Genomic DNA, 25991 nt, shown 5'->3' with positions numbered 1-25991 from the left:
GCATCATCTTGCATACTGTGTTTTCATGCGTACACCTGCACCAGCAATATTTAAAAAGTCGAAGTTCAAGACAAGAGTGTGGCTTAAACCTTTAGAGTGGAAAGTGAATGTTTAATGATATATTGAGAGAATAGCCAGCGACATGCCTGTCATGCTATACTACAGGTGAGAGGGTGAGGGAACAAAGAAAGGTGGTGAAATAAGAACAAATACAAAGTGCACAGACAGAGACACAAACACACGCTACCAATAAAGCTATCTACAGAGCCTCATTGAGACCTGGATCCTGCAAGAAAGCTGCAAGTGCTTTATTGCAGCGCGGTTCAGATCCCATGCTTTGCTGCAGTTTTTAAACCTTCAGGTGCTTTTCATGGCAATACGCTCTGTGCTGCATTAATCCATGACTAAAGGATAACTTAGAACACAGCTTGAACACCCAGTGCGCTGTACATTCCTGTATAGTACATTTTTCCTGTGAGGTAAGTTACGGTTGGGCTAATTACTTAAAATTAATGCCATTGTGTGGTAGTATGTCATTTCACTTGGAAGTTATGTATGTGTAGGTTTTTGTTCATTCTATTTTCTCGAAGGCTGAAATTAGGGATGTGGATTATATTGGTCACATTGTAGTGACGTTGAAGAAGTGGACAGTAGCATAAATGTGAGTCGCAGCAACTAACTTTTCATTGGGCGAACCTGTGCCCAGAAAAGCAAGTAAGACTAAAGAACAACAATAGTGGCGAGCGAACTCATCAATCGTCGGAATCTGATCTATGGGCCAGATGTGTCAAATATTTGTACATGACTCATCGAAGGTTCCAGTGTAATCGCTGGTACTCATGTACCTTCCAGACAATACACCACTGCATATGTCGTGCACGCAATCTGATTGCACAAGGTTCAGTGACAACTGACAAGAAATAGAATCAACGATAACATTCAAGGAAGTTCCAAACAAGCATGCATATCAGAATAAGCTAGGCGGTTTATACACAAGGCAAAATACTGTATAATAAAGGAATAAACATGTTTCCTCACTCTTGCTTTTGTAATCACTTTCGAACAGGCATTTTTGGTGCCTACGTTCATGCTTCTCTCATGGAGTTGGAAGCGGTAGCCGTAGTGAAGCTTGCATGATGTGTTTCGCTGGCTTTTAGATGTGTCCGTTTATCTGCTGACATTCTTAATGGGCTGTGTGTGTCCACAGGCAGAAGTTAGGCTCCACTTCAACTGCTCCGAGCTGAAAGGTGCCGAGATGGAAGACCAAGGGGAGGATGGAACAAGGCTGACACATTGGGAGAAGCGGCTGTTTGAGGTGAGCACGTCCTGTGCTTGGCTTTTTTTATTTTGTCTTGTTACATGGTAGTTGTGCGTGTGGAACCGTTGGCCTTTAAAAGCGACATTTTTGAAAACATACATTGTAAATTGTAGCACCTGAGTGTGGCGAGACTGTCAAGGTTTGTTTCAAGTCAAGCAATTGGCTTCACTCCTACCTGTGCGAATAACAAGATACAGTGAAATCTTGGTTATTCAAAACCTCCTAATTCAAACTTATGTATAATTTGGTTTGGTCGTTTGGTCCCGACAGAGTCGTGTGTGTTTATATGGGAAAAACTCCCATAAATTTGAACTCCTAGAACTGCTCAATGGTTATCTTAAACAAAATTTTTTGCTCCCTTGGACCAAGCCAAAGGCCAGAGTAAAGTGACGTGTGATCATTGCGTGTCAGGCTTCAGTGGATATGCAAATGAATAATGTAGGGAGGAATTAGGTGCATTCAGCACTTTGAATGAACGGCTAGCACTAAATGGTATGGCCCCATCTGATAGGTACACAGTCCACAGGGCACACCAGTACGAATATCCATCTATTTTCATTCCCAGCTAAAATCAGCCTCACTCACACAGTGGATCCATAATTTCCAAAACAGCACTTCCAAAAATGCTCGGTAAGGCACTAGACCTTGGTTATGTGGTACAGTCACTGACCAATAATTCGTACAGCTTTGTGGAAATTTCCAACACCTTGCAGTGAGCTGATGAAAAAAAAATGCTGCAGCTGCACAACAGTGTGCCAATTCAGCCACCAAGTTCACTGAGACAAGCAGAAAAAGTGATATTTTGATACATCGTCGACGCTTGCTTGAAACAGAAAGTAACAAAGCCTGGTCACCTGGTCTGTCCTAGCTGTAGCAGACTCCGCCAAAACTGCGGTGCAAGCCGAGCCCCGCTAAGTTATATTGGTGTAAGGGACTGCATTTGCGGTTTGTTGTGCGAGTTCCGCATATTCAGCTTTGTTCCTTTATGTGTGAAATTATGGCATGATCTTTGGTGACTTTTTGAACTGCCTTTAGAAATTTTTTTCGGTCGCAGCCATCAAGCAGCTTCAGACGACACCAACTCCACCCTCATTGTCACCATTGATTAGGGGAGCGTTTAAGTGAGGGAACTGTCAAACAAGGACTGTTGCGAAGAAATCCGTGATCATACGGCTATTGGAGCACAGTCGGTCTCTGTTTAAGTTGCAGGAGGTGTATATTTTGTGCATTTGAAGACCATACCTTGTCTGTCTTTAGCAACAGCCATGAAAATGGTCAAAATACAGACTGACCTGGCCATATGCTGGCATACTATATGCGTGCAGAAACACGCGTTCTTCACCACTTTTTATGTCCGCTTGAAGATTAAACACTTATTTTCTCGCAAATACGATATTTAGGAATCTGTTTATTCAGATCTCTGGCCGGTCTCCACCGTGTCCGAATTATCATTCGGCGACTTTATTGTGCACTTTACCGTTATGGTTATCAAGTGCAGTATTCTAAAGGGTTTTTCTGCTCGAACATCATTTTATTTTTATAACTTTTGGTCCCCTTGGAGTTTGAATAAACGAGGTTACACTGTACCAGCTGTGCTGCATCAGTAGACATTGCTCCGGCCAGTCTGAAGCCTGGTAGTATTTGATTTGACAAAGGTTCTGACTCAGTCCTGTGCATGTAAAGCAGTTGTTGCATAATAAATGCAACTGTCAAGTATTAGCACATCTGTTCAGCACTTTGTGCATACTTAGAAGATAATCAATGAGGTAGAAGAGAGAAGAATGGACAGGGGTTTAATCGTGGAGATGATAGCACCTCTTGGGGTGTAACCTTTAACAGCTTCCTCTGATTTACTCATTATCAAGGTTTGCATACTTGCCAACTTTTTTGAATTTTTGGTAATGTTTACAAACTTGGACTCATTCTACATTTTTTGCAAATTAGTTCTGCATAATCATGCAAGGTGGAGGAAGTATCTTGAAAGGGAAAAATTGTCATCTACCTGAATGTAACACGAAGCTACAAAGAAAGAATGCTTCACATTTGTTCTACGTTTTTATGGCAAAAGTCAAGTTTTTTAAAGTAGTATGTCCGCAATAAAGTCTAAGTCACCAATTTCCAACCATACCTTCACCCCCGTATTCAGAAATGTACCTTAAGTTGAAGCCCATGCTTGACTTGATTTAAATGATGCCTGGCGTTAGCACTGCATTTCCTTCGGCGCATTCACGACAGGTGTCACTTAGATCAAGTCAAGCATGGGCTTCAACTTAAGTTGCATTTCTGAATACAGGGTTTAGAAGTATTCTGGTGGCAAAAGGATGCAAGAGGAGTACTGGTTTCGGGCAAGTTAGTCAGACAAGTCAGTGTAGCATGCAAAATTGGTAACAACAATGTCACTGAATAAGCCACTGCAAAACAATGTGTTCCTTGTCAGTCTCTTCTATTCCAAATTTGCTGCCACTTACGTTGCTGCTTCTAAAGGTAAATCGTTGTTTATAGTGTGTGAGTGCATCTCACAAAAGGTGTGTGCTTGGGAAAACTACAAATATGTTTTCCCCCCTTTCCACCTTCCACTGTCATGTGTGCAGGATTCTTACGGGTCTTACAGTTCACAAGTTGGCAGGTTTGGTTAGTGGTATGAATGAACAAAGCAAGTCATAAGCATACCTGTACGTAACAAATTAGATTAATTACTTGTATTCAATTACATTTTCAGGTAATTTAGTAATTTAACAATTACTTTATTTACTCAGTACCGTTTGCCGTTATTCAATTACTTTTTTCCAGTAACGGATTTGAGAATGGATGCAGATTTCAGAATTTGAAGTTGGCGGAAAATACAGCAGTATGCCCGAGATGGTGCTGCGCGGCAACCTCGCAGCTGGGCACCTTAAGACAGGCTAACTTGGGGCCTCAGTATTCGTTTCCTCATTGAACAGGTGCTGGTCTGCGTCAACAGCAAATGCCCCTTAGGAGTTTGGTGCCAGGAAATCACTGAGAGAAAATTTCTTTCGGCTTTTCATTGGCCCAACCAGGATCGTCTTCTCCAAGTCCTAGCAACAATGAAATGCTTTGCTCTTCCTAAAGGACCCAGATGCTGAGCAACCACAATCTTGTGTGTCAGATCCGTATACGTTATAACACCGCCCTACCTCCCAGTGTGCACATTGAATGAACTGGCTAGCCTCTCTGTCTTCTCTTTTTTTCCTCCTCAAACAAGTTTTCAGTGTCACTGCTTATGTCTTCAAAGCAAAAATGAGAGACGATGACCAATAAAAATGTTTTAAAAGCAATTGTTTGTGCAGATATGCAATGTATGAAGGGCTATAGAAAGCACTCTGAAAGTTTCAGGCCAGCTTGTTCTGTTTACTGTATCTATGCAATGTTAATAAATGTTAAAAGGAAAGTAATGTATGATTAATTAGTTACTTTTGAGTAATTCCTCACTTACTTTCGTGGGACAGTAATTGATAACTGTAATCAATTACATTTTTGAATGAAGTAATTGTAATTGTAATCTGTTACTTTCTTTTCTGCAACGTGTACAGTTCTGGTCATAAGTAGCATGATAGGAGAGGTCAAAATAAAGGAAGGGCGGTAATAATGCCTAATATAAAGCAAAGGTGGCACACACTGAAAGAAAAATTTTTAAGGCAGAATTAATCTGTAGCACAAGCCCTAGTTGCGTAGTTACTTATACCTCATTATAACGAAATCGGTCAGTTGGCAATTTGCTTCATTATATTGAAAGTCGATCCTTTATGGAAATAAGTACAGTCGCCGATGGATTTTTATTACATGGAAGGGGCCGCAGTATTTTCGCAATTATCGGGCAATCGTAAAAAGCAAATTTGAATGAATTTGAGAGTTGGAGACAAAAGATACAGTCTCATGCTCTGTCGACGATGTCTTCCCATCGGCGGTACGAAGCAAAGCCAGCCATGCTTTCGTGACCACTCGTCCCTCACTGCTAAGCCCGCAGTGGGACGACGCTATCATGAAAAGTGCCCCGCGTGGATAGAATGCTTCGTCTGCCTCTAGCTTCACTGTGCTTCTGAAACTCAAGATTACGCAACTCCCAGCACTAAAAGCATGCGAAGACAGTACACAATGCCACGCCATCTCAGCTTGCCCGACCTTTGCACACACAGCAGATTACGTCTAAAACAGAGTATGTGGGCCAAGTGTGTGCTCAACCACATTGACAGCCATGCGCAGCCACAGTAACGCTAGAAATGAAGATGTGCGCCAACCTGCACCCCTTCGCGGTGGCAGTGAAATTTAGTTATATTGAAAATGTGCAGATACACTTCATTATATTGAGATTCCAAGTCTATGTTTTATGAACAAGAAGCAATAAAATTATATAAAGTAAATACTTTGTTATATTGGGAATTTCGTTATATTGAAGTTTGTTATATTGAGGTTTAACTGTACATGTCTTGATGCACTCCATGAAGCTGGGACCAAGATTATGGGTAGTGAGCATCATGTTAAGCACCAATTATGTGCATGTTACATACATGCGCTTTGTTTATAGGAGAGGGCATGACATTTTATGTGATCATGGCTTTTGGTGCGCTCTTGCATGTGTACCTGCGCATTCGCGCTTATCCTTAGGCTTTGCTCTTTAAAGGGACACTAAAGCGAAACAATAAATCAGTTTGGACTAATGAAGCATTGTTTGAGAACCCTGCAGGTAGTCATTTCAGAAAAATAGTTTGATTATTATATGAGAAAATGAAGGTCCAAGTATCAGTATTTGAATTTCGCGCCGAAACTCCAGCGCCCGTACGTCAGCGTGACGTCAGGGATTCCAAAGTATGTTTTCGCATTTGGACCGCGTTGGCTGAATAAAGGTTCCCGAAACTTACCATGTTTAATATTCGGTTCCTTTAGAACACAATGTAGTCAATCTGTACCGCTATATATAATTAGTAGGCCCTAGAAGATGCCATCAAAATCCATGACGTCACAGCCCCCAGGTGCGGGAACTTAAGTAGGCGTCGCCACCCGTATTTCGTTCTTGCGCTTTTTCTGGCTAACCAAACGTCTTATCGTTGTAAGAGTGGTGTTTTTGGTGTTGTAGAACGGTAATTTACTGATGCAGAAGAAATCATTTTTCACTTTAGTGTCCCTTTAAGTTCATGTGCAGTCATCACCAGATAGTATTGTGTTGCATTTCTTTTTTGCTCAGAATGAAGCAATGACTGGAACCCATACCCAGAACCCGGTGTATTCAAGGATTACCTTGGCTCTCATGGAGGATACAGGGTAAAGATATGAGTTGTTTTGCCTTATCTTTCGCTTCATTGCAATTTGATAATCTGCTGTGTGAGATTCCTTCCTGTTCGTTTACTTAGGTAACTTGAGTTTGAGGGATGATACTGCTGAGTTACACAGAACAGTCATGGCATCCCTGGCAAACGGTATACTGGTGCACAATGTGGCACTCCTATCCACGATTTCATCCTTGCACCAGGGCGTCCCACTTTCCACGTTTAGTTTGCTTCTCGAATATATTTCTCTGTATCTAGATACATTATTTGCCCGAAGATTGAAAAAAGTTGCATCAAAGTGTATTCTTGAGTAACACATCTTGCGAGACATATCTGTAAATTTGGTTGAAGCAGTGCACTTTGTTTATTTAGTTATTGTACCATTCCCAACAGGTGGTACCTTCCGAACTATGACCAAGCACAGCCGCTCAAGTGGGGCCACAACCTCGGCTGTGACTTTGCTCTCAAGAGCTGCAAGGAATGGATTGACAACCGTCGAGAGAGGCAAGCAGCAGTTCTGCTGCTTACTATAAAGTGTTACAAGCCAGAAGCTTTAGCTTTAGCCCTCATTTATCAAACACAGTCAAACCTTGTAGTGACCTTAATTAGCAAACTAGTGGATGTAATGAATTTATTTTTATTATCCTTAATGTTCTCATAGAAACTCATGCACTTGAAGTATTGTATTAATAAAGCAAAAATTTAATTTAAAAGGGTAAAGCATATGTGCCAACTTCCCAAATGTTTCGTCAACCTTTACAACAACATTCTGTTTGTGATAAAAACAAAAAAAAATTCTGTTTGTGAAATGTTTCCCTAGTCAGTCCCCGAACTTTCCATTGAAAGTCCTTTGATGGCGAAAGCACACCATGGGGGTACTTGCTTCAAGCAAGTTTATAGTCACAAGTACCAGAAGCAGGCAAAATCAGCAACAGAAAGTTGCTGAAAAAGTCATTGTGATCTAAAATGTGTTGCTTGTAACTTTGCTCCTGCTTCTGTGTCGTGTCTGAAGCTAAATAATCATACTAATGTGAGCATGCATTCCACGAAAGTCAGGTGCTCGGGGTACAATTAAAAAAAAAATGCTGGCTTTGATAGACTCAGTCAGTCAGTGTTTCGTGTGCATACCGATGGACTGCTGCAAGCATCCGACTTCACGTAATTAATGAGGCTTTACTGTATCCAGGCTGCAGCAAAAGTTGTGAAGCAGTGCACGAGATGAATCCAAGACATGATTTCAAATGCAATTACATAAGTTCTATGCTGCAGGAAAATAAATATAATTATACTGCTTCGCGCAAGGGGTGAAGCATTGACAGTGACAGCAAGGTTTATCATTGCCCTTTAACTTTTCGGACGGTGTTCCGACTACATGCAAGTGTGAAATATTGGGGCAACGCAGCACATAAGGCAACTTTTGCTAGGCAGAAGGAACAGTCCCCTGGCAGCTGCCCAGGGTGTCACTGCACCGCCATGATGAAGAGCGCCGTTAGAGGCGTTGCAGGCGTCATGCCTCAATGCTGCATGAATGAGACCGACGTCAAACGTCTGTGTTAGTCAGGCCCAGGGAAATACAGCCTATGCTCGTTAAAACGGACCTGCGTACAACAGACTTTCGGATATAAAGGACCATATTTCAGCCTTAGTTTGTTCTACCTATTTTATTTATGCAACGTAGTTCGCTTTTAATGGACCGCGCTACGACGGACTATTGGCTATGGCAGCCGAAATTTGCGGCAATTTTTTTCAAAGTCGGGTGTATAAAACATACTTTTGCCATGTCAACACGGGCTGAAAACTGACTTGCGAAGGCCAGCCGACAATTGCGGCTCGATATCATGTGCGCGAGGGAGGAAGGCGGGGTGGAAACACGCAGTCTTCTTTCACGCATGAGGCACGAGGAAGGGGGGGTGGGGGGGGTGGGGGGGGTGTCTGCTCCGGTGGCTGCTGCTTATGGTGCGGCCTCCGTATCTTGAAAGCAATCTGCGATGTGGACAAGGTGCTGGTAGCTTCGTATGCACTGTGCTTTCGATGTTTAGTTCGCGTTAAAGCGAGAGACAGCACGACAGTCAATTCGCTTGCTGCTGCTGCCGCTCTTATCTCGCTTAATTTGCTATGGCAATCGATGCTTCGCCTTTCGGGCGAAACTGTGACTTTATTTGTTTGTTTTTTTACTTTGAACGTTCGTCACTCGCTCTTTGCAATAAAGTTGTTAGACATTGACGAAAGTTTCGGAAGTGAGGTGTTTTGGATATTACACACTTCAGATAAAACAGGCATTTTTGTCAAATTATCAGGGTCCGTTGTTATGGGAGTTGACTGTATTAGATAATTACTGCCCATTCTGCTCAGACCGGTGCATACATGCAGCAGCTCAGCAGGAGTGCTAGTTTGCTTATAGTGTGCGTATGCAAAAGATTCATGCCAGCAGTCAAAGGAAGAACACTGCCGTGGCTCCGCCACAGAGGTGATTCAGTGTAGCGTTGACATTGTGTCCACTTTTCTGTGTAATTTTTTTGCAACTAAACGCATTCTGCGTATTTGGAGGTCCTCTAACACTCCACATGTGAGCTGTGCATTGGGGCAGCGCAACAACGGCGGCGGCATCAATGCACTTTGAGTGTCCGTATAATTGCTGCTGTCGCAATAAAATGGTGGTGATAGTTGCCATTTTGGACATGCAATCACAGGACAAAGTAAAAAAAAAATTAATGCTACGGACATCAGTGTCCTGAAATTAATTCATTGTTATAGAGTGGATCTGCAGGGTGTGTAATGGTGCCATTAATATGTTAAACATAATTCGGCATGTCTAGAAAATTGAGCATTCACATTTCATTTGGTAAGTATACTTTCTTTTTTTCTTTGTGCAGGGGCCTGACCATCCATCCCTTTTGTGACAAAGTGAAGAAAGACCCCTTGGAGACAGAGTGCACAGAGAGCCGAGATTCTGTTGCCTTGTGTAATCTAGTCGACCACGGTGAATACCTGCCTAAGAGGTTTCAGGTTTGTGGGTCTAAAGTGCCAATGCATTATTTTCCAAACCTAACAACAAGCTAACATTTCTTTTGCAACATGAACATGCCTGAGCTGCAATATTTTAAGGCCATGCATGCGTCTCGTGTAGCAATCCACTTGATACAATAGCGATAAAACCTGAAGTTCTGAATGGTATAACCACTTTCATCAGGACCAGGGTTTCTCAAACAGGGTTCTACATAAGGGATTTTAGGGTTCCGCGAGTGGTAACCCAAAAATGTAAAAGTGGGAAAAACGGAAACCGTTTCCCCCCATTCATTTTCAGAATTTCTTTCATGAAATAATTAATTTTGCATTGCATCTGGAATTTAACTACACTTCAGTAGTCTTTGCAAGCGCCAGTGTGGCAGGAACGCACAAAGCTCGTCACTGTGTGATTTTCGGGCTCACGATATCCGTGCTGAACGTTTTTCATCTGTAATCACAAAGGAGGTTTGTAACACATGAGCGAGAATCAACGTGGGGAGTTTACAACCACGAAGGGCCATTTCTGAATTTAGTGTCATCTGCTGGTCAACTCTTGTTGCTGACAGATGACAATATTGACTGCATATCGTAACAGGTTCGCTGGTCATGTTCACGGAATTTGCGGTACAGGAACGTCATTGTCAGCACGATGCTGTTTCAATACAGGCCGTTTTGCTACTGCACTGCTTGGCTTTCACCTTATCGAGAATAAAAAAGCGCGGCAAGCGTTTCGATGTGCGTGACTGGCACCGCTACAGGGCACTGTAGCTGCGTGCCAGTCGGTGCGGGAAATAAAAAATAAAAATGTTGCTTGCTTATGTATTATCGCGAGTTCCTCAGTCAAGAGCAATGGCCTTTGACATTTAAGATAACACGCTGAACTGTGAATCTCAGAGGCTGCATGCTTTCGTGGCTGCTGTGCCATCTCGGTTATTATTTTTCTCATACTGCTACCATGTTCATGCAACTGATGCCAATTTCTGGTGAAATTTTATTTAAGTATGCTTATGGCACAACATGATAGCCAACAAGATGGTTAAGAGGGGTATGTAAAATTATTTTCATTTTTAAAGCACATGCACCTCAATTCCCACAACCAGTTCACTCAATGCAGTTTCCAGTTGCAAGTACAATGTAATGCACTCTAACAAGTGACACGGCGCCACACAGTGATTATTCTGTTGAACTAATACTGCAGTTTATGCAATTTGTTGTTATCATTGCTTTGTAACATACTGTGTCAGAATGTGTAATTTAGTTAATTCATTGCAACACTTATCTGAGTCCATGCACAAGCACATCAGTGAAAATAGGGAGAGGATTGGCATTCCACGGCACTCTGAGGAGGCTGGTGGGGTGCCTCAAAGTCGGAACGTTTGAGTACCCTTGATCTGAACTGTTCCTAAAATGGCCATCAATATTCAATTTGTTTTTTATGCACTTATGGTGTAAAGCACGGGTTCCATCTGGCAAAAGCTTGCATATTTAAGGTAGCATTAAAAGCATCTTGAGAAGAGGTTACATTTGCTTGGTGCCAAAGTCTGCCCATAGCAGATACCAGTGCCAGTGCTGGAAGTAGGTCACAAAGCTAGAGGCAAACAAATAATGCAGACCTTAGTCTTTGAGATGAAGCAGCATGGAGGCAATGATGGGCATGCATGACCTTGAAGGTTCCGTTAAAATTTTTGCTAAAGAACAAAAATAATTAACTTTTGTAAAGAGAACGGAGATTGTTGTGCAAAGTTTACATAGACGCTGTGAACTATATTTGGAACATTTAAGACAGGATCTTATTATGCTGCGCTACACTCAAGATTCATTGAAGCAATCCCCATGTTGTAATTGAGAGATGTCAGTGCAGTTTGTCACACATTTAACGTCATCCAGTGCCTGCACTGAAAATGCATCAGATAGGTTTTCTTTATGGTTCGAGCACAATAGCAGCAGCTTTTCCTGTTTCTTAGCTTGGCACAGAGTTACGAGAGTGAACCTTAAGACATACCAGTCCTGCAGCTATCTGTTCTACAGGAACCTTACAGCAGTACAGCGCAGACCACTTATAACATAACCGCTTTTAACGCGGGACCGGTCATAGCGTGGGTCTTACCACCAATAAATCTCCCATAGAAGTCAATGTATAGGCGGACCATTTATTGTGCAGGCACGCGAAGCAGAATACCGGTTATAGCGCGGTTCCTTTAGGCACATGTCCATGAAATCGGCGCACGGAGCACGGATTTTTCTCGGAGGTGTTGAGCACGGCCCGCACGTTTGCCGGACGCGCACTAGCAGAGAAGGGCGAGTGTGGGCGTGCGCATGGAGACCAGCGGTGGAAAGCAAAACAAAAAGGAGGAGAAGGGTGGGAGACTTTAGAGGAAGAAGGGCGAGTGTTTTCGACACTGTAGCAGCATCCAATCAGGGTACGCACTGCACGGAGTGAGGGGTAGAAGCAATAGTGGTGACAGCACTCTCTTTCTTTTTTTTTTTCAGTCTCTTTGTTGCATTTGGTGTGTGCACATCATAATCTCGTCGTGTCGTAGTTGTCCTCTGTGCACATGTGTTGTCTGGCTTTTGGCGCCATGGCGTTGGCGGCGTCTTCAAGTGGTGTGAGAAAGAGGCATGCCTTGTCACTGGAGACGAAGGAATGCGTTATAAGGCACATAGAAAGTGGGCTGAAGAAGGGGTCTGTGGTGGCCAAATACGGCGTTTCCGATACAGCCGTGTCAACCATATACAAGAACAAGAACAAATTGTGCCAGCAACTGCAGCAAGATTCGTCTTCTTTGTCACGGAAGAGAATACATACATCGAAGTACGAAGACGAGGACGCAGCGCTCTTCAGATGGTTCCATGAAGTTAGGGCTCAGAGCATACCAGTGAGTGGCCCCATGCTCCAACAAAAAGCCAAGTTCTTTGGCGCTCTTTTAGGCCACGACGACTTCAACCCACTTAATAGATGGATCCAGCGATTCAAGGATAGCCATGGCATCAGCTGCAAAGTGGTGTGCGGTGAAAGCAGTGATGTCAACAACAAGTCCATTGAAGTCTGGCTTTGCTCAAATTTGGAAACCATGCTGTCCACGTATATGGACAGAGACGTATACAATGCCGACGAAGCTGGCATATTTTATAACCTTCTGCCCAACCGCACTCTTGTGCTGAGAGGCGAAGCCTGCTCTGGCCGCAAGGCCTCAAAAGAGCGCATGACTGTGTTGTTCTGCGCTAACATGGATGGAAGCGACAAGTGCCGCCTGTTTGCCATTGGAAAATCAGTGAGGCCACGTTGCTTTAAAAAGCGAGAGTGCCTGCCAGTGACATGCTAAATCCAACAAAAAGGTGTGAATGACGCAAGACATGTTCACAAGCTGGCTATGCAAGTTCAATGAATACGTGGTGGCAGAGAAGCGACAGATCGTGCTCATTCTCGACAATTGCACAGCCCACAAGGTCAAGCCAAAATTGACTGCAGTCAAGTTAAAATTTCTGCCTGCCAACACGACTGCAAAATGTCAGCCGCTCGATTAGGGTGTCATCACAACAGTAAAGGCAATTTATAAAAAACGCATCTGCAAAAGAGTTTTGCTGAGCATGCAGCAGCAGCAGCCTCTTAAAGTGAATTTAAGGGGCGTGACTGATATGGTTGCCGCTTCATGGTGGCAGGTAGAAGCCACTACAATAAGCAAGTGCTTCAACAAAGCAGGCTTCGTGCGCAATGCAGAGGCTCTTGATGCCGATGAGACTGTCAGTACTGATGACGTGTGGTCCGGCCTCGTTGAAAGCAAGTTTGTTTCCTCCCAAGACACCTTCCAAGCATATGTCGATGCCGGTGAGTCAGAGCTTCCTGTCTGCGAGGAAGCGAGCACGGATGATGTGATCGTCGCGGCAGTGCGTGGCAGCGCGGAGCTTGCAACAGAAGATGAGTCGGATGACAATGTCAACCCGACGCCAGACCCAGATGTCCCGTGCAAAGACGATTTGGAATACCTCAGCAAAGTGAAGATGTACTGCGCTAAGAACTGTTTGAGTGAGAAGGCGCTTCAGTGCTTAAGCATGTAAAGGACGAAATTGTTCGAAGCGCTGTTTAAAAAATATCTCCAGACGAAAATAACAGCGTTCTTCCGCTGATGACGCACTTGTCAGGAGAACTTGGTTTCTGTGCTGTGTTGCAATTGTGTTGCATGTGTGTGTGAGTGAAATAAGTAATAAATTGTGTTTGAAAGGTGGGTGGTCCGTTTGGCATAGGCAAAAGCCGAAAAAATAATGCAGTACCGCTTATAGCTCGGATTTTTACAACTCCCACGACTTATTTTATAAGCGGTCTACACTCTGTATAAAAAGCTGCTTGGTTGTAATCAAAGCAGTGAATAAATTTATGATATTCTTGCTTGTTTGTATACAATGTCAAGCTTTATAAAGACATGCACCACATCTATTTGGATCAACTAAAGCTTCTGAATGCAAAGGTTTGGACTGCATAAATACACCCTTGTCTTTGAAAGTGTACTTCTCTGCATTGCACATTTTTAATTAATGGTGGACTGGTCATTGTTCCAATAAAAACAAAGTGAAAGCTGCACATGCTAGGGCTTGTCTCTTATGTATGGTTTCATCGTGAGGACCAGGTCTACATTTTCCCTGCATAAGACAAGCAAACTCTGCTCATACACGTGTTTGCAAAAATGACTACACCACCATTGCTGGGCAAACTGCCTCTCACGAAAGCTAGCTTTAGGTTGTTAACATTGGTGTTAAATTTGGGGGGGTCATTAGTGAAGTCATCTGTATGCAGTGCTATTAACATTGTTTTTCTATTGTAATTTGATTTTTTTATTTCATGAGGCCTCTCATTGGGGGCCGAAAAAACTTACCTCAAAGGCAGTATTGTATTCATTATGCAAACAACATTTTCTTTAGTTTTGTGTAGTGTTAATCACATGGCAGGTCACGTAATTCATGTCTTTGCATTTTGTTCTTACCTTTGGTTATCTTGCAGAGATGTTGCAAGGGCTCATAAGTTAAACTTGGCACTTCACTTGCTGCAGCAGACCTCCACAGTGCATACGAAATTCATGGAAAATTATTTGCAATCTACATGTTCTGCAGACAACATAATTTTCGTCATATTTGTAAATTGCCTACAATAGACTGATCTCGTGACAAGTTTTCATATGCCACCACTGCTGCAAAGGATGCTGGCATAGTTGCAGACCTCAGCAGGCTTAAGGGAAACATTGGTTCGGAACAATGTTTTTGAACCATGGCAAACCAGCTTAAAGTACTGACACATATTTTCAAAGTTGTAAAAACTATACCAAACACTTCTTCCGTGTAAAAGCGTGACACTGAGCAAGTATGAAAGAAAGGAAACACTTACTTGCATTGAACAATAGCATTGCGGGATAGCAGCAAGCACCACCAACATTATTGCTACCACCAAGGCAGGTGTGCCGTGTGATTGATCTATTTAGAAAAAATTTGCTCCCAGTCAGTAACACCCTGCTATACTGACTTGGCCATCTCGTGAAATGAAGTAAGATTAAATTTAAGCTGCCAGTGTGGTCACACAAAATATGGCTTGCAAAAAAGCAAATATTGCAGTATGTAGTGCAAGCTAAATGCCCCATACTAAAGTACACACACAAACTTGTCTCATGTTTTATGTCCATTCCAGAATTTTGATTATATCCCTGGTGTGCCTTCCACAGACCTAGGCAGACACGGTGGTTCTGTAATACTGGCAGACTATTGCCCTTACATTCAGGTAGGCTGTACGACAAGAAAAGTGCTGCTAATTTTTAGGTTATTGTAAATGTTACCAATCGGCTGAGTATTCCTGTGTTTTTTAACACCATTGTATGCTACCTCTCTGTTCTAGGAGTTCACTTGGAAATCGAAAAACACTGTTGTACGAGGATCACAGTGCCAGTTTGAAGAGAACAGTCCTCGTGAGTTCATCTTTCCCCCCATGACTGCAATATAGAATGAAAAAAATGTGGTGTAGTATCTAATGCTTGTGCCTATAATTCTAGAGCTTTCTGACCACAGGCAGCCTTTCAGTTCATGAATTTAGCCTGAACCTTAGTATATGACAATAAGCTTTGTCCTGCTAATTTGGATTTAGCAGTTGTATTGCATGCTCTGTGGGTTTTGTAATAGTTCCACCCTCTTTAAATGTCAAAGGGATGTTAGATACAATATGGCTGAAAAATATGGTGCCCGAGATTGCCGATTTGTTGCTGGATTTTGGTAATAGCTTTTAGAAAATAAAGGGGTGGCGAGAAGCCGATGCATGAGAGCAGCAGTGCGGGAAGGGCAAGCCATTCGTTGTCTTAAGACATGCAATTTACTTAAGGTTGACCCAGTCTTGGATGAATTTTACTGTGAAAGGAGTTAAAAGTTTGAAACTGGGTTTTCTGTGTCCATTTGTTCATTTCATTACGCTATCGTTGTCGTGTTGCCAGGTCCCCTCCTCATCCTCAGTTTCACCCTTGCCATATGACAAAGAAAAAGATGTTTCCTGCCCCTACTACTGAAAATCAGATTCACACCCTTGCAACAAATGTACTCGTGTACACTTGTGAGGCAGACGCTCTAACCACTGAGCTATTATGTGACATTTGTGCTTGAGAATTTCTGCAGGGTTTTCTGCTCCACGTTACAGCAGGTGATTCTCTTGTGGACGAGGACAATGTTGTAGTACATTGCAAAGAAGCTGTTCTTGAGATACAGTGGCGGTCTCAGAGGTAGCTTTTGGGAGGGGGGTTTTTCTTTTGCAAAAGAAAGAAAAAAATGCAGTGGCAGTACCAGACATAGAATTTTTTTTTTTTTTTCGGTGCGGGGTTGCTATTATTCTTCGGCACAAGAGAAAGACGCAGCAGCTGTCCAATACAACTTTATTTATTCTTTATTTGATTGGGGGGTGAAGATTCTTTCTTTGGCAAAAAGAGGCAGACAACAAAATTTTTTTTGGAACTTGATACATTTATTTAAACAGCAACATTAACAAAGCCATAATGAACAACTTAAATACCTGTGGCTACGATAATTCGTATTCCTTAATTACTTAGTCACACTTCCTGCATTGGGCACATGCTATGTCGCTTCTAAATTTGAAATACTCCAGCGAAGCTCTGCACCAGAACTTCAACAGTATAATGCAATGCAAATTTCACTCACTTTCAGTGAGCTGATGATCAACTTGACATCCCTCTTTGACTCAAGAGATGTTTGCATGGAACTCGAGTTCATGGCTTTATGGTTAATCAGTACTCTCTGAAGTCCTCGTCTTGTGACGCCAGTAAACTTATGCAGGGCTGCTTTCTCGGTTAAAAGGGTTTTCCAATATTGCAGCATCAGATGTCATAATCATGCTCGCCTCTGTAGTTCGCAGAGGCATAAAGGCTAGAAGCTCCAACAGATATAAAAGCTTTGTCTCCTGACACATGCTCCTGACCTGCATTTTGGTGGCTCAGAGGACTGCTGAGATGTTAAGTAAAGGCACCATCACACCAGAGGGAGAACGCACACGGCTTGCTACCGGCGGCAGTGGAGCACAGGTCCCAGGGCTATCTTTCGCGGCATCCGCTTCAATCATGCTCATGAGGCAGCCGGTGTCATCAAGACCAACCTGCCTGACTTGTTTGACTTGTTTCGCACTCACGTTTATCGAACTTCGAGAGGAGGCTGCATCCATGGGATTATGGTGCCTCGATATCCTCCTCACCAACCACTGTGGGCGAGGAGGACATTGAGGCACCCTACGTGGGAGGGGATACTTTCATGCTAATACGTAACTGCCACACCACGCAGATTTTTCCTCTAGTGTGGATGTGCCTTTGAGGTGGGCTATCCAGCAGCATGCTTTCTTTGCCTTCCCAGTGAGTAAACTGTTTTCCAATAAAAGAACTCTCAACCATTGACTCTTAGAAAAAAATTATTGTCACCATTCAGCAGTTGTAACCTTTACTACTGCCAAACCTCCACTAATCTGAGAGGGTTCAGCAGTACATATAGTAAAAGCTTCTATTCTTGTGCTTCGTCACTGAAGGTGTGGCATAGAAGGGGCTTGGAGTAGAAGTCTGTAGTGTATGGACGAAAGTCGACGATTTTGACGCGTGGTCAAAGAACACATGAAGTACCATAAAGGCTCTGATACCACAGGTAGAGACAACAGCTAGATGGGAAATAACAATGCCGCCAATTATTGTGTCAACACACAGTCTCATAATCACTGCGATGAAAGGCGTGCCTTGGGTGGGACTACAACATTCTGTTGCTATAATGGGCAGGGCACCTTGCTTTCTTCAAATGCCTGGGTGACAGAGGCACTTAGCATACCATTACAAGCATAGCTGCTAAACAGGAGACCATCCATGCTGTCCAACCCAGACTGAAAATGGGCAATGCAGGAGAAGCATTTGATAGGCACAGCTCGTATCCATGTGTCACCAGCGTCCTGAATGGTTTGTCTGCCCAAATTGTAGCCGACCATGCTCCACAGACCTTTCTATACTTTTCTCACTCGCCCAGATGCCCTTGTATACCTCCTTTTCTCCAAAACTTCGTATGGCGACAGTGACATGACACAATCAAAAACGATTTGAAGGAGGCAAACACCCCTATTGCACACGCCCCCCCTCCCTTGGGACCACCAATTCGATATAGCAGTGTCTCCTGTGAGAGGCTGCTGCTGTAACAGTAAAAAAGTTTATAGGCAGAGAAATCGCTGAAATATGCAAATCTTTCTTTCTTCACCTTTTTTTCTTTCTTTCCTAATATTGAAAGGCATGCTGTAGCGTTACAACAGTGGTGTTCTAAGCTGATTCCGCCATCTGATGCACTGCTGTAATTGTATGCATATTTCTGAAGCAGGTACAATACACGTATCATCAGTTCATGGGGTACACAAGTGCCAGCCAAGAAGGATCGATGATCAATGTTGTACATCAGCTGCTATGACCCATGTGTTATGCATTTGTTTTCTTGCAAATATGCTCACTTCTTAGGATGCATCGTGGTCACTTCACGCTGGTACAAAATGAAGCTTACACACACTGCTGTGGGCCCTGCAATTGGTGATGGGCCAGGATGAAGGACAGATCTCTGTCTGAACTCTGTGTTCAGATTTATTCAAAAGGGAGCATAAAGAATAATAAACATCTTGCCCTTCTAATACATCTGATAAGAAGATGCATACCAGGCAGCAAGTTGAACAAACAAGCAATATAATATGTGATAAAAACAGTGCAAAAATGCAGGAGGAAGGCAAGAATGAACGAACATCACAAACAACCAATATTTACTGTGTCAAGACGTCAGTGTATAGGCAACAAAACCAATGCCCTTAATAAACAAACAAACAGTGTCACCACAATGAATGTGGTGGCATGTGCTTGGTTAGTAGTTGACCTCATTGCAGTGCAATGATAGTGAATGCAGGCTGACACAATGCCACCGATTTTATGGATGGCAAATGCCTGAATATCTTGTTTTTGTGTTGCTGGCGTTATCTGCCTAAAATGTGCACTCATTAAACTTAGACTCACAGTTACAGTGATGCAGTGTTCTTGCACCACTCCCCCCTTCTCCCCCCCCCCCATAAAAATGAATGAAATTTTATGAACCTGCAAAAGTTGTCATGCTACCAGAATGTAGTTTAGCATCTTGGAAGTGTCTTGCAACTGCAGTGACAGTTGCACATTTCTCAGGGAAAGGTTCTTTAAGAGATGGTAGCATGGTGCTGTAAAAGGTTAACATCGACACGGTTGATTTGCATTGCTTTGCTTGATTGCTGCTTTGCAGTCAATGTGATCTGATTTCATACCTGCACAAATACAATGTCTGTCTTTGTTCTTGGGTTTCAGAGGAAGAAAAGAACTTTGCGCTGGAGTACTATGGGCCTGGCTCCAAATGCTTCAACCACAACAAGGAGACGTGGCAGGAACGGACATGCAGCCAAGTGCGCCAGTGGCAGCACTGGGGCAGTGGTTGTTACAAGGTGAGTGGTTCACTTTGACTGGGACCCAGACATTTATGCACCTCTGGAGAATGTGCTCTCACATTATTGTCATTGAAAATTCTGCTGGCATAGAAGGTGAAGTGAAGACATTTACTGGTTCACACAGAGTGGGCTCCTTTGCTGAAAAAAAAAAAGGCAAAAGAATAAAAGCAAACTGAATGTTGATTTGGTGTATTAAAGTATTAAAGCTCCCAAGACCACTCCAACTCCAGGGACAGTGGCCAAGAGAGGGGCGAAAAAGCAAAACAGCAAAAGAGCAAGAAGATGCAGAACAAGGAAGGCAAAAACAAGGTGAGCTGGGCAGCAATCGCTTCCCAGCCCCCACACCAAACAACACAACTCACATGCCTAGAACGCAAACTAGAGCTAATGTAAGTGTGCATAGGAGACCTAGAAAGAGAAATTAGGAAATTGAACAAGCAATAAACGCAGTGATAATTGGTGCGAACGCATACAAAGTATAAAGCGGAAACATACCAAAACCATCACCACGACGGACAAAACACCTGAAGTGGACCCCCACCTACTGCATCTGTGAGATGCAAGAAGAAGCCTGACCAAAAGATGGAAGCGACAGAAATGCAGCCACAAACTCAAAATGAAAATCAAAGAAATAATGCAGCGGGCCGAGGAATATGCTAATCAAGTTGCAACAGCCAACTGGGAAAGCTTCTGCAGATCACTAAATGGGACCTCAGGGACAGCAAAAACTTGGAACATCGTCAGAGGAATGATTGACCCGCTCAAAACCAGACACGAAGGACAATAGAACCTTGAGAGATTGCTGCACTCGTACCCAGGCACAAAAGAAGAATTCCTTCAGGCAGTCCGTAGCAAATGCTTCGGTGACAAAGTCCCGATACGCCCGTGCCAAGTTGATTGCAGCGGACACCCAAACCCAGGAATGGATGAACTCTTCACGGAGGCAGAAGTTAAAGCAGCAATCGCCAGCACAAAACGGAACACAGGGGTAGAGGAGGACCAAATATCAAACGGCATGATTATAAACATGAATTATGAAGCTGTAACAGCCCTTACGAACTTTATAAATGACCATTAGGTCAAAGGAACGATACAACAGCAATGAAAACACGCTGTGATAATCGTGATCCCAAAACAAGGGAAGAAAGTGTCTGTACAAAACCTTAGGCCCGTCTCTCTTACATCATGTCTAGGAAAGGTGTTCGAAAGATTAGTAAACACTAGACTCCAATGTCATCTTGAAAAAGACAATTTAATGCCTGACACCGTGTTTGGCTTCAGCTCGCATCTTTCAACATGGGACATACTCCTGCTTTTAAAAGAGGAAGTATTAACCAACGTCCCCAAGGCAGGAGAACACATTGTCATGGCTGTCAACATAAAAGGGGCCTTTGACAAAGTAAGTCACAAAGGGATACTGGATGGACTAGCAGAGGCCAGCTGCGTTCAAAGGACGTACCAGTACATCTGAAGCTTCCTCAATCAGAGAGCAGCAGTTATCAAAGTAGGAGATGATGAATCTCAAGTCATCCATCCTCCTAACAAAGGAACGCCACAGGGCACGGTAATCTCGCCTACACTCTTCAACATAGCCATGATTGGACTAGCTAAAGAACTCCAAGAAATTCCTGACATCCTTCATTCTTTATAAGCAGATGATATAACAATCTGGATAACCAAGGGCCACTTGGGAGACAAGGAGGAGAAGCTTCAATGGGTAGCCAATATAATAGAAAAATATACCCAACAAAGAGGACTCCACTGCTCGGCAGAGAGGTCAGGCTGGAAGGGAAAATTATTCCTGAGAAGTTAATAGTAAGAGTGTTGGGTATGTGGCTGCAATCGAATCTCAGATGTCTCCACGCTTCAAACACGATCAGAAAAGCAATGCAACAGATTAACCAGATGATAGCCCGTGTGGCTCATAATCAGACAGGGATGGGGGAATGAGCCACCTTCAGACTGGTGAAAAGCCTGGTCATTAGCAGGCTAATGTACTCCCTACCTTACCATGCAATGAATAGGGAGGAAGAAGAAAAGGCTGATCAAATAATAAGGATGGCATATAAGACAGCCCTGATGCTACCATGCAACACTTCAAATGAGAGGCTTCTAGCCCTTGGCCTCCACAATACATTTCATGAGCTAGCTGAGGCCCAACTCATAGTGCAGAGGAGTTGATTGATGCAAACAGCAGCCAGTAGAGATCTTTTTCAAAGCATCGGGCTTGGAGAACGCATACAAGTACACCAAAACACCAAGGGGCTACCCTGCCAGATCAGAGATTTGTATGGGGTATCACCAATACCACAAAACATGGATCCGACGTTACACACAGGAAGGGGAAAGGCTAGAGCAGAATACATAGACAAAACAACAAATTACTTCGACACTGCAAGGTTCACGGATGCTTCACCATATCGGGCCAACGCACAGATTGTGGTGGCACTTGTCTTAAGCCGTAAAGGTAAAATCACAGCCTGTGCATCGGTTTCCTGAGCAACCACTATAGAAGCCGACGAGATAGCCATCGCCTTAGCTATAAGAGAAGGCATACAGCGCAATGCTCCACTGGCAATAATCACATTCTCAGGCCGCATGTAGGAACTATCGTAGAGAACAAATCGCTGCAAAAGCACACTGGATACTTGCCGAAATTAGCAGAGAACACAAGTTCAAGTATACCCAAACAATCGCATGGGCCCCGGGACATGAGGGTGTTATTGGGAACCTCTATGCAAATGAGGCGGCTCTTGAATCTTGAAATACTACAGGGAATTGAGAAGGCTCTACCCAGCACCGCATAGAAACCTTTCAGCCGTGGACCCTGCGACATTACGCAGGCTCCAAATGGACACGTATACAAACCTCCATAAATTGCACATATACTACCGAACAGCATACAAAGACATATGCCCGTTGTGTGAGAGCACACCAACACACTACCACATCATGTGGGAATGCACGGCTTACACCGAAAAGCAAGAAGAGAATAACACGAGAGTGAGGTGGGAGGCATTGCTATCCAGCTCTGCCCTCGGAGACCAGCTCAGGCTTGTCCGGAGGGCAGAAAAGATGGCGAGGGCCAGCGGTGCCTTGGAATAGGGGCCCGACCACACAGCATTACCCCGTTTTAAGGGCTATGAAGTCCTTTCTGAAAATAAAGTTTTGTTGTTCTTCTTCTGATATTATATATTGTATAATAAATATACAGGGCTAGCATAAATGATTCATTCGTTTAGAAAAAGGCTATACTTTCAAGAGTATTACACGTACACGCATGAAAGATATATGAAAAGTGCCACAATCTTGCCAAGTTTACTCACCCCCTACAAATGTTCAATATATGCCCTTTTGGTGACACGACACACGTCCAGACGATAATCGGGCTCATTCCATACATTTTCCATACATAGCATAGTCCTGTCAATTGTCTGCACTGCAGCACTGATGTGTTCTTTGAGCTAGACTAAGGATTGCGGTAGTGAGGTATGTAAGCAAGGTCCTTAAAGGGACAATAAAGGTTAATATTAAGTCAATGTGGACTGTTGAAATACCATCCCAGAAACCTCGAAACGCTTGTTTCATGCGAAGAAGAGACTTATTTTAAGAGAAAATGCATTCTGAAGCGCCCGCGTACCTCTAGCGCAGTTCAAATCGCCCGCCCCGCGATCGAGGAGTGGTGACGTCATGCTCTCGTAGTGACGTTTAGCCGTCGGTGAGCAAAACGGCGCCCGCAGACGGCGCTACAGCTTTTCTGCGCAAAACACAAACGCGCGGCCAGAAACAGAGCCGAGACAGAGCGAACAGCAGCGCGAAAGCGGAGCTGTGGTGGCTAGCGGAAGGAAAAGCGCGCAACGATAAGCTGGTTCCTTATTTTATGACGCCAATTTTGACGCTTGTTGCAATGGAGGACCCTGACAAAGACACATTGGCTCGCGATGCTGGGCTCGACTTCGATGAACGTGACCTGCTGCTGAGAGCTCGCGCTGCCGGTGTCGTTGCGTACTACTACGACAGCAACTGTATGTCATGGCTGTACATATTCCCACATTTGTAGCTTTTCCTTCGTGAAAACCAAATGCCGCACTCACCGCCCCGTCTTCGACCCGCAGTTGTTCTCGCGCTTCGGAGAATGCAGGCAAGACCGATGGAACAGCGCTACGGGAAAGCATTGCTTTGAAAGGCACTCCACACGACTTCACTAAGTCGGCATTGAACTCGTAATCCTCTGGACGAAAGTGCAGCGAGCGCACTATGCGATTTTTCGGCTCTGTGTCAACGCGCTGTGGCGGAGGTATGGCACTTAACCGCTTCGAATGGAGAGGTCTCGCTGGCACACAGTGATAAGTAACGTTGAATTCGCCGCTGCAACTGCCCTTGGCCAAGTTCCGCGGACCATTTGCGCATCCCACGACATCACATGGATATGGCATTCTCGCTGCTTGTTCCGAATGCAAGTTTCGCGAGCTAGCAGCCCCAGCGCAGCACGACGCGATAACGAAACAACTAAAACTCCAAAGCGCGCGCGGGGCAGAGTCGAGCGAAAACGAAACATTTCGACCACCCATACTACTGAAGGGTAACGTCAGAATGTTATTTTTTCTTAGAATCGAAGTAGACAAGTAGCATTTTCTTCCGTCTTATAACCTAATGAAATTATCTTTTTAATACGAGCAGTTGAATACTAGTGACAAATTATGATGAGGAGTGCCTTCGTCATCGGGCTAGTACTGGAATGTCGCTGGGGGGTCTCAAATCGTGTCATGTATTTACCTCAATTTCTCAGTTACTAAGGCTCTGTTCGCAATTATATTGCTGCCTTAGACATTCTAGAGCATTACTTTATCACTTTACCTTGACTTCATAGTAACCTTTAGTGTCCCTTTAACGTAACCCTACTACCGCAATTCTTAGTCAAGCTCAAAGAACGCATCATCAACAAACAATTGACAGGACTATGGCTACAAAATGTATGGAATGAGCTTGATTATCATCGGGATGTGTGTCGTGTCACCAAAGGGGTACATATTGAACATCTGTAGAGGGTGTATAAACTTGGTGAGTTTGGGGTTCTTTTCATATATCTTTTATGTGTGTACATGCAATACTTTTGAATATATAGCATTTTCAAAACAGTTGACTCATTTATGCTAGCCCTATATTATAAATACAGGTAATTAAAGCATTTGATCTTCTTCAGTGCTTTTTGTCCCAGCACCATACAGTTGTCTTCCCATATCTTGCACAGTACTCATGCTCCAGTGGGCGACTACACATAGAGGTGGCCAACCACACATACACATGCTACCACTCCAAGCAAGAGATCCGGATTCAGCTGTATGCCAATGGCTGGCTCCACATTGGTGCTATTGTGTGTCCATCATGCCGTGATGTCTGCACAGTAAGCACATGTTCCTTCACTCATTGTGAAGTAATGCAGTATCTAGATCTTGCATGAGCACGAGAATAGGTGACAGTCAAGCAATCCACTGCTTGTTGCATGATGCTTCAGAAAAGCATAAGAGAAACAGGGGCATGACATCATATACATGCTCGGAAAAATATCTAGAGGGCCGGAAAAATAATACACAAGGAAGGTGACACGCAACACACGTGCTCAGGTGTGCGACCACCTTTGTGTATCGTCTTTTCTGCACTCTAGGTTTTCTTCCAAGAATGCAATAGGGGCAACTAGGCCACCTATTCATCTTGTCATATGTGTGGTGTCATGTTTTTTTTTCTTGCTAATGTGTATATCTAAAGCAAGTTCGAAGTTAGAAGCAAAGTTATAAAGGTGAAAAATCTGCTAAGAGATCGTATATATGCAAGAAATGCACGACCACTGCTAAACAAGAATGAACTCTGCTGGCCCTGCTGAAATAAAAATTACAGTTGAACCTCATTATAATGAAATGCTTTTCACAACAATATGAGCGAGCCAAGTGGAAAGCAGAAGCAAAATACCATCACATAAGAACGCTATTGTAACAGATGTCGTATCAGGTGTTAAATAGTCACGTGTTGCACATGCCAGAGAGCATCTTACTGTTGTTTATTGAATTTTCATCACATACGTGGCTGCGGAGCTGTAGTCTTCTTTACATGTTTAAATTTGTGTATACCATTGGCCGTGTACAGTAAGTGGGAATACTAGTCGGTATAACGAAGTAATGGATAGAATCAAACAATTTTGGCTTCCCCTTCAACTTCATCATAGCGAGGTTTGAGTGTACTGCCATTTATAAGCCACAACTTTTTTTTCCTTTTTTGTATTTCTTTTTTACTGTGAATGTCTGAAGAAAGGGGATACCAATTCTCATGTGGTTACATTATGACTGGAGGACACACATTCAGAGCAAATGAGTCTGGCCTATATTCTAGT

General features: G+C 43.4%; 1 protein-coding gene across 1 annotated transcript in view; it reads left to right on the top strand.

Annotated features, from left to right (window-relative positions):
- The window catches only part of Invadolysin (leishmanolysin-like peptidase, invadolysin), a 47073-nt gene that overhangs the window by 13519 nt on the left and 7563 nt on the right, over positions 1 to 25991 (top strand). Inside the window, exons 10-17 of the mRNA XM_050179187.3 lie at positions 1212 to 1315; positions 6519 to 6595; positions 6994 to 7104; positions 9474 to 9606; positions 15278 to 15367; positions 15482 to 15551; positions 19470 to 19603; positions 24858 to 25010. Coding sequence (XP_050035144.1) covers positions 1212 to 1315; positions 6519 to 6595; positions 6994 to 7104; positions 9474 to 9606; positions 15278 to 15367; positions 15482 to 15551; positions 19470 to 19603; positions 24858 to 25010 — 872 coding nt within the window. The remainder of the gene's footprint in view (positions 1 to 1211; positions 1316 to 6518; positions 6596 to 6993; positions 7105 to 9473; positions 9607 to 15277; positions 15368 to 15481; positions 15552 to 19469; positions 19604 to 24857; positions 25011 to 25991) is intronic.

Source organism: Dermacentor andersoni, chromosome 5, assembly GCF_023375885.2.
Source record: "Dermacentor andersoni chromosome 5, qqDerAnde1_hic_scaffold, whole genome shotgun sequence".
NCBI classification, from domain to species: Eukaryota; Metazoa; Arthropoda; class Arachnida; order Ixodida; family Ixodidae; genus Dermacentor; species Dermacentor andersoni.
This window is presented reverse-complemented; position numbering and strand designations above follow the sequence as displayed.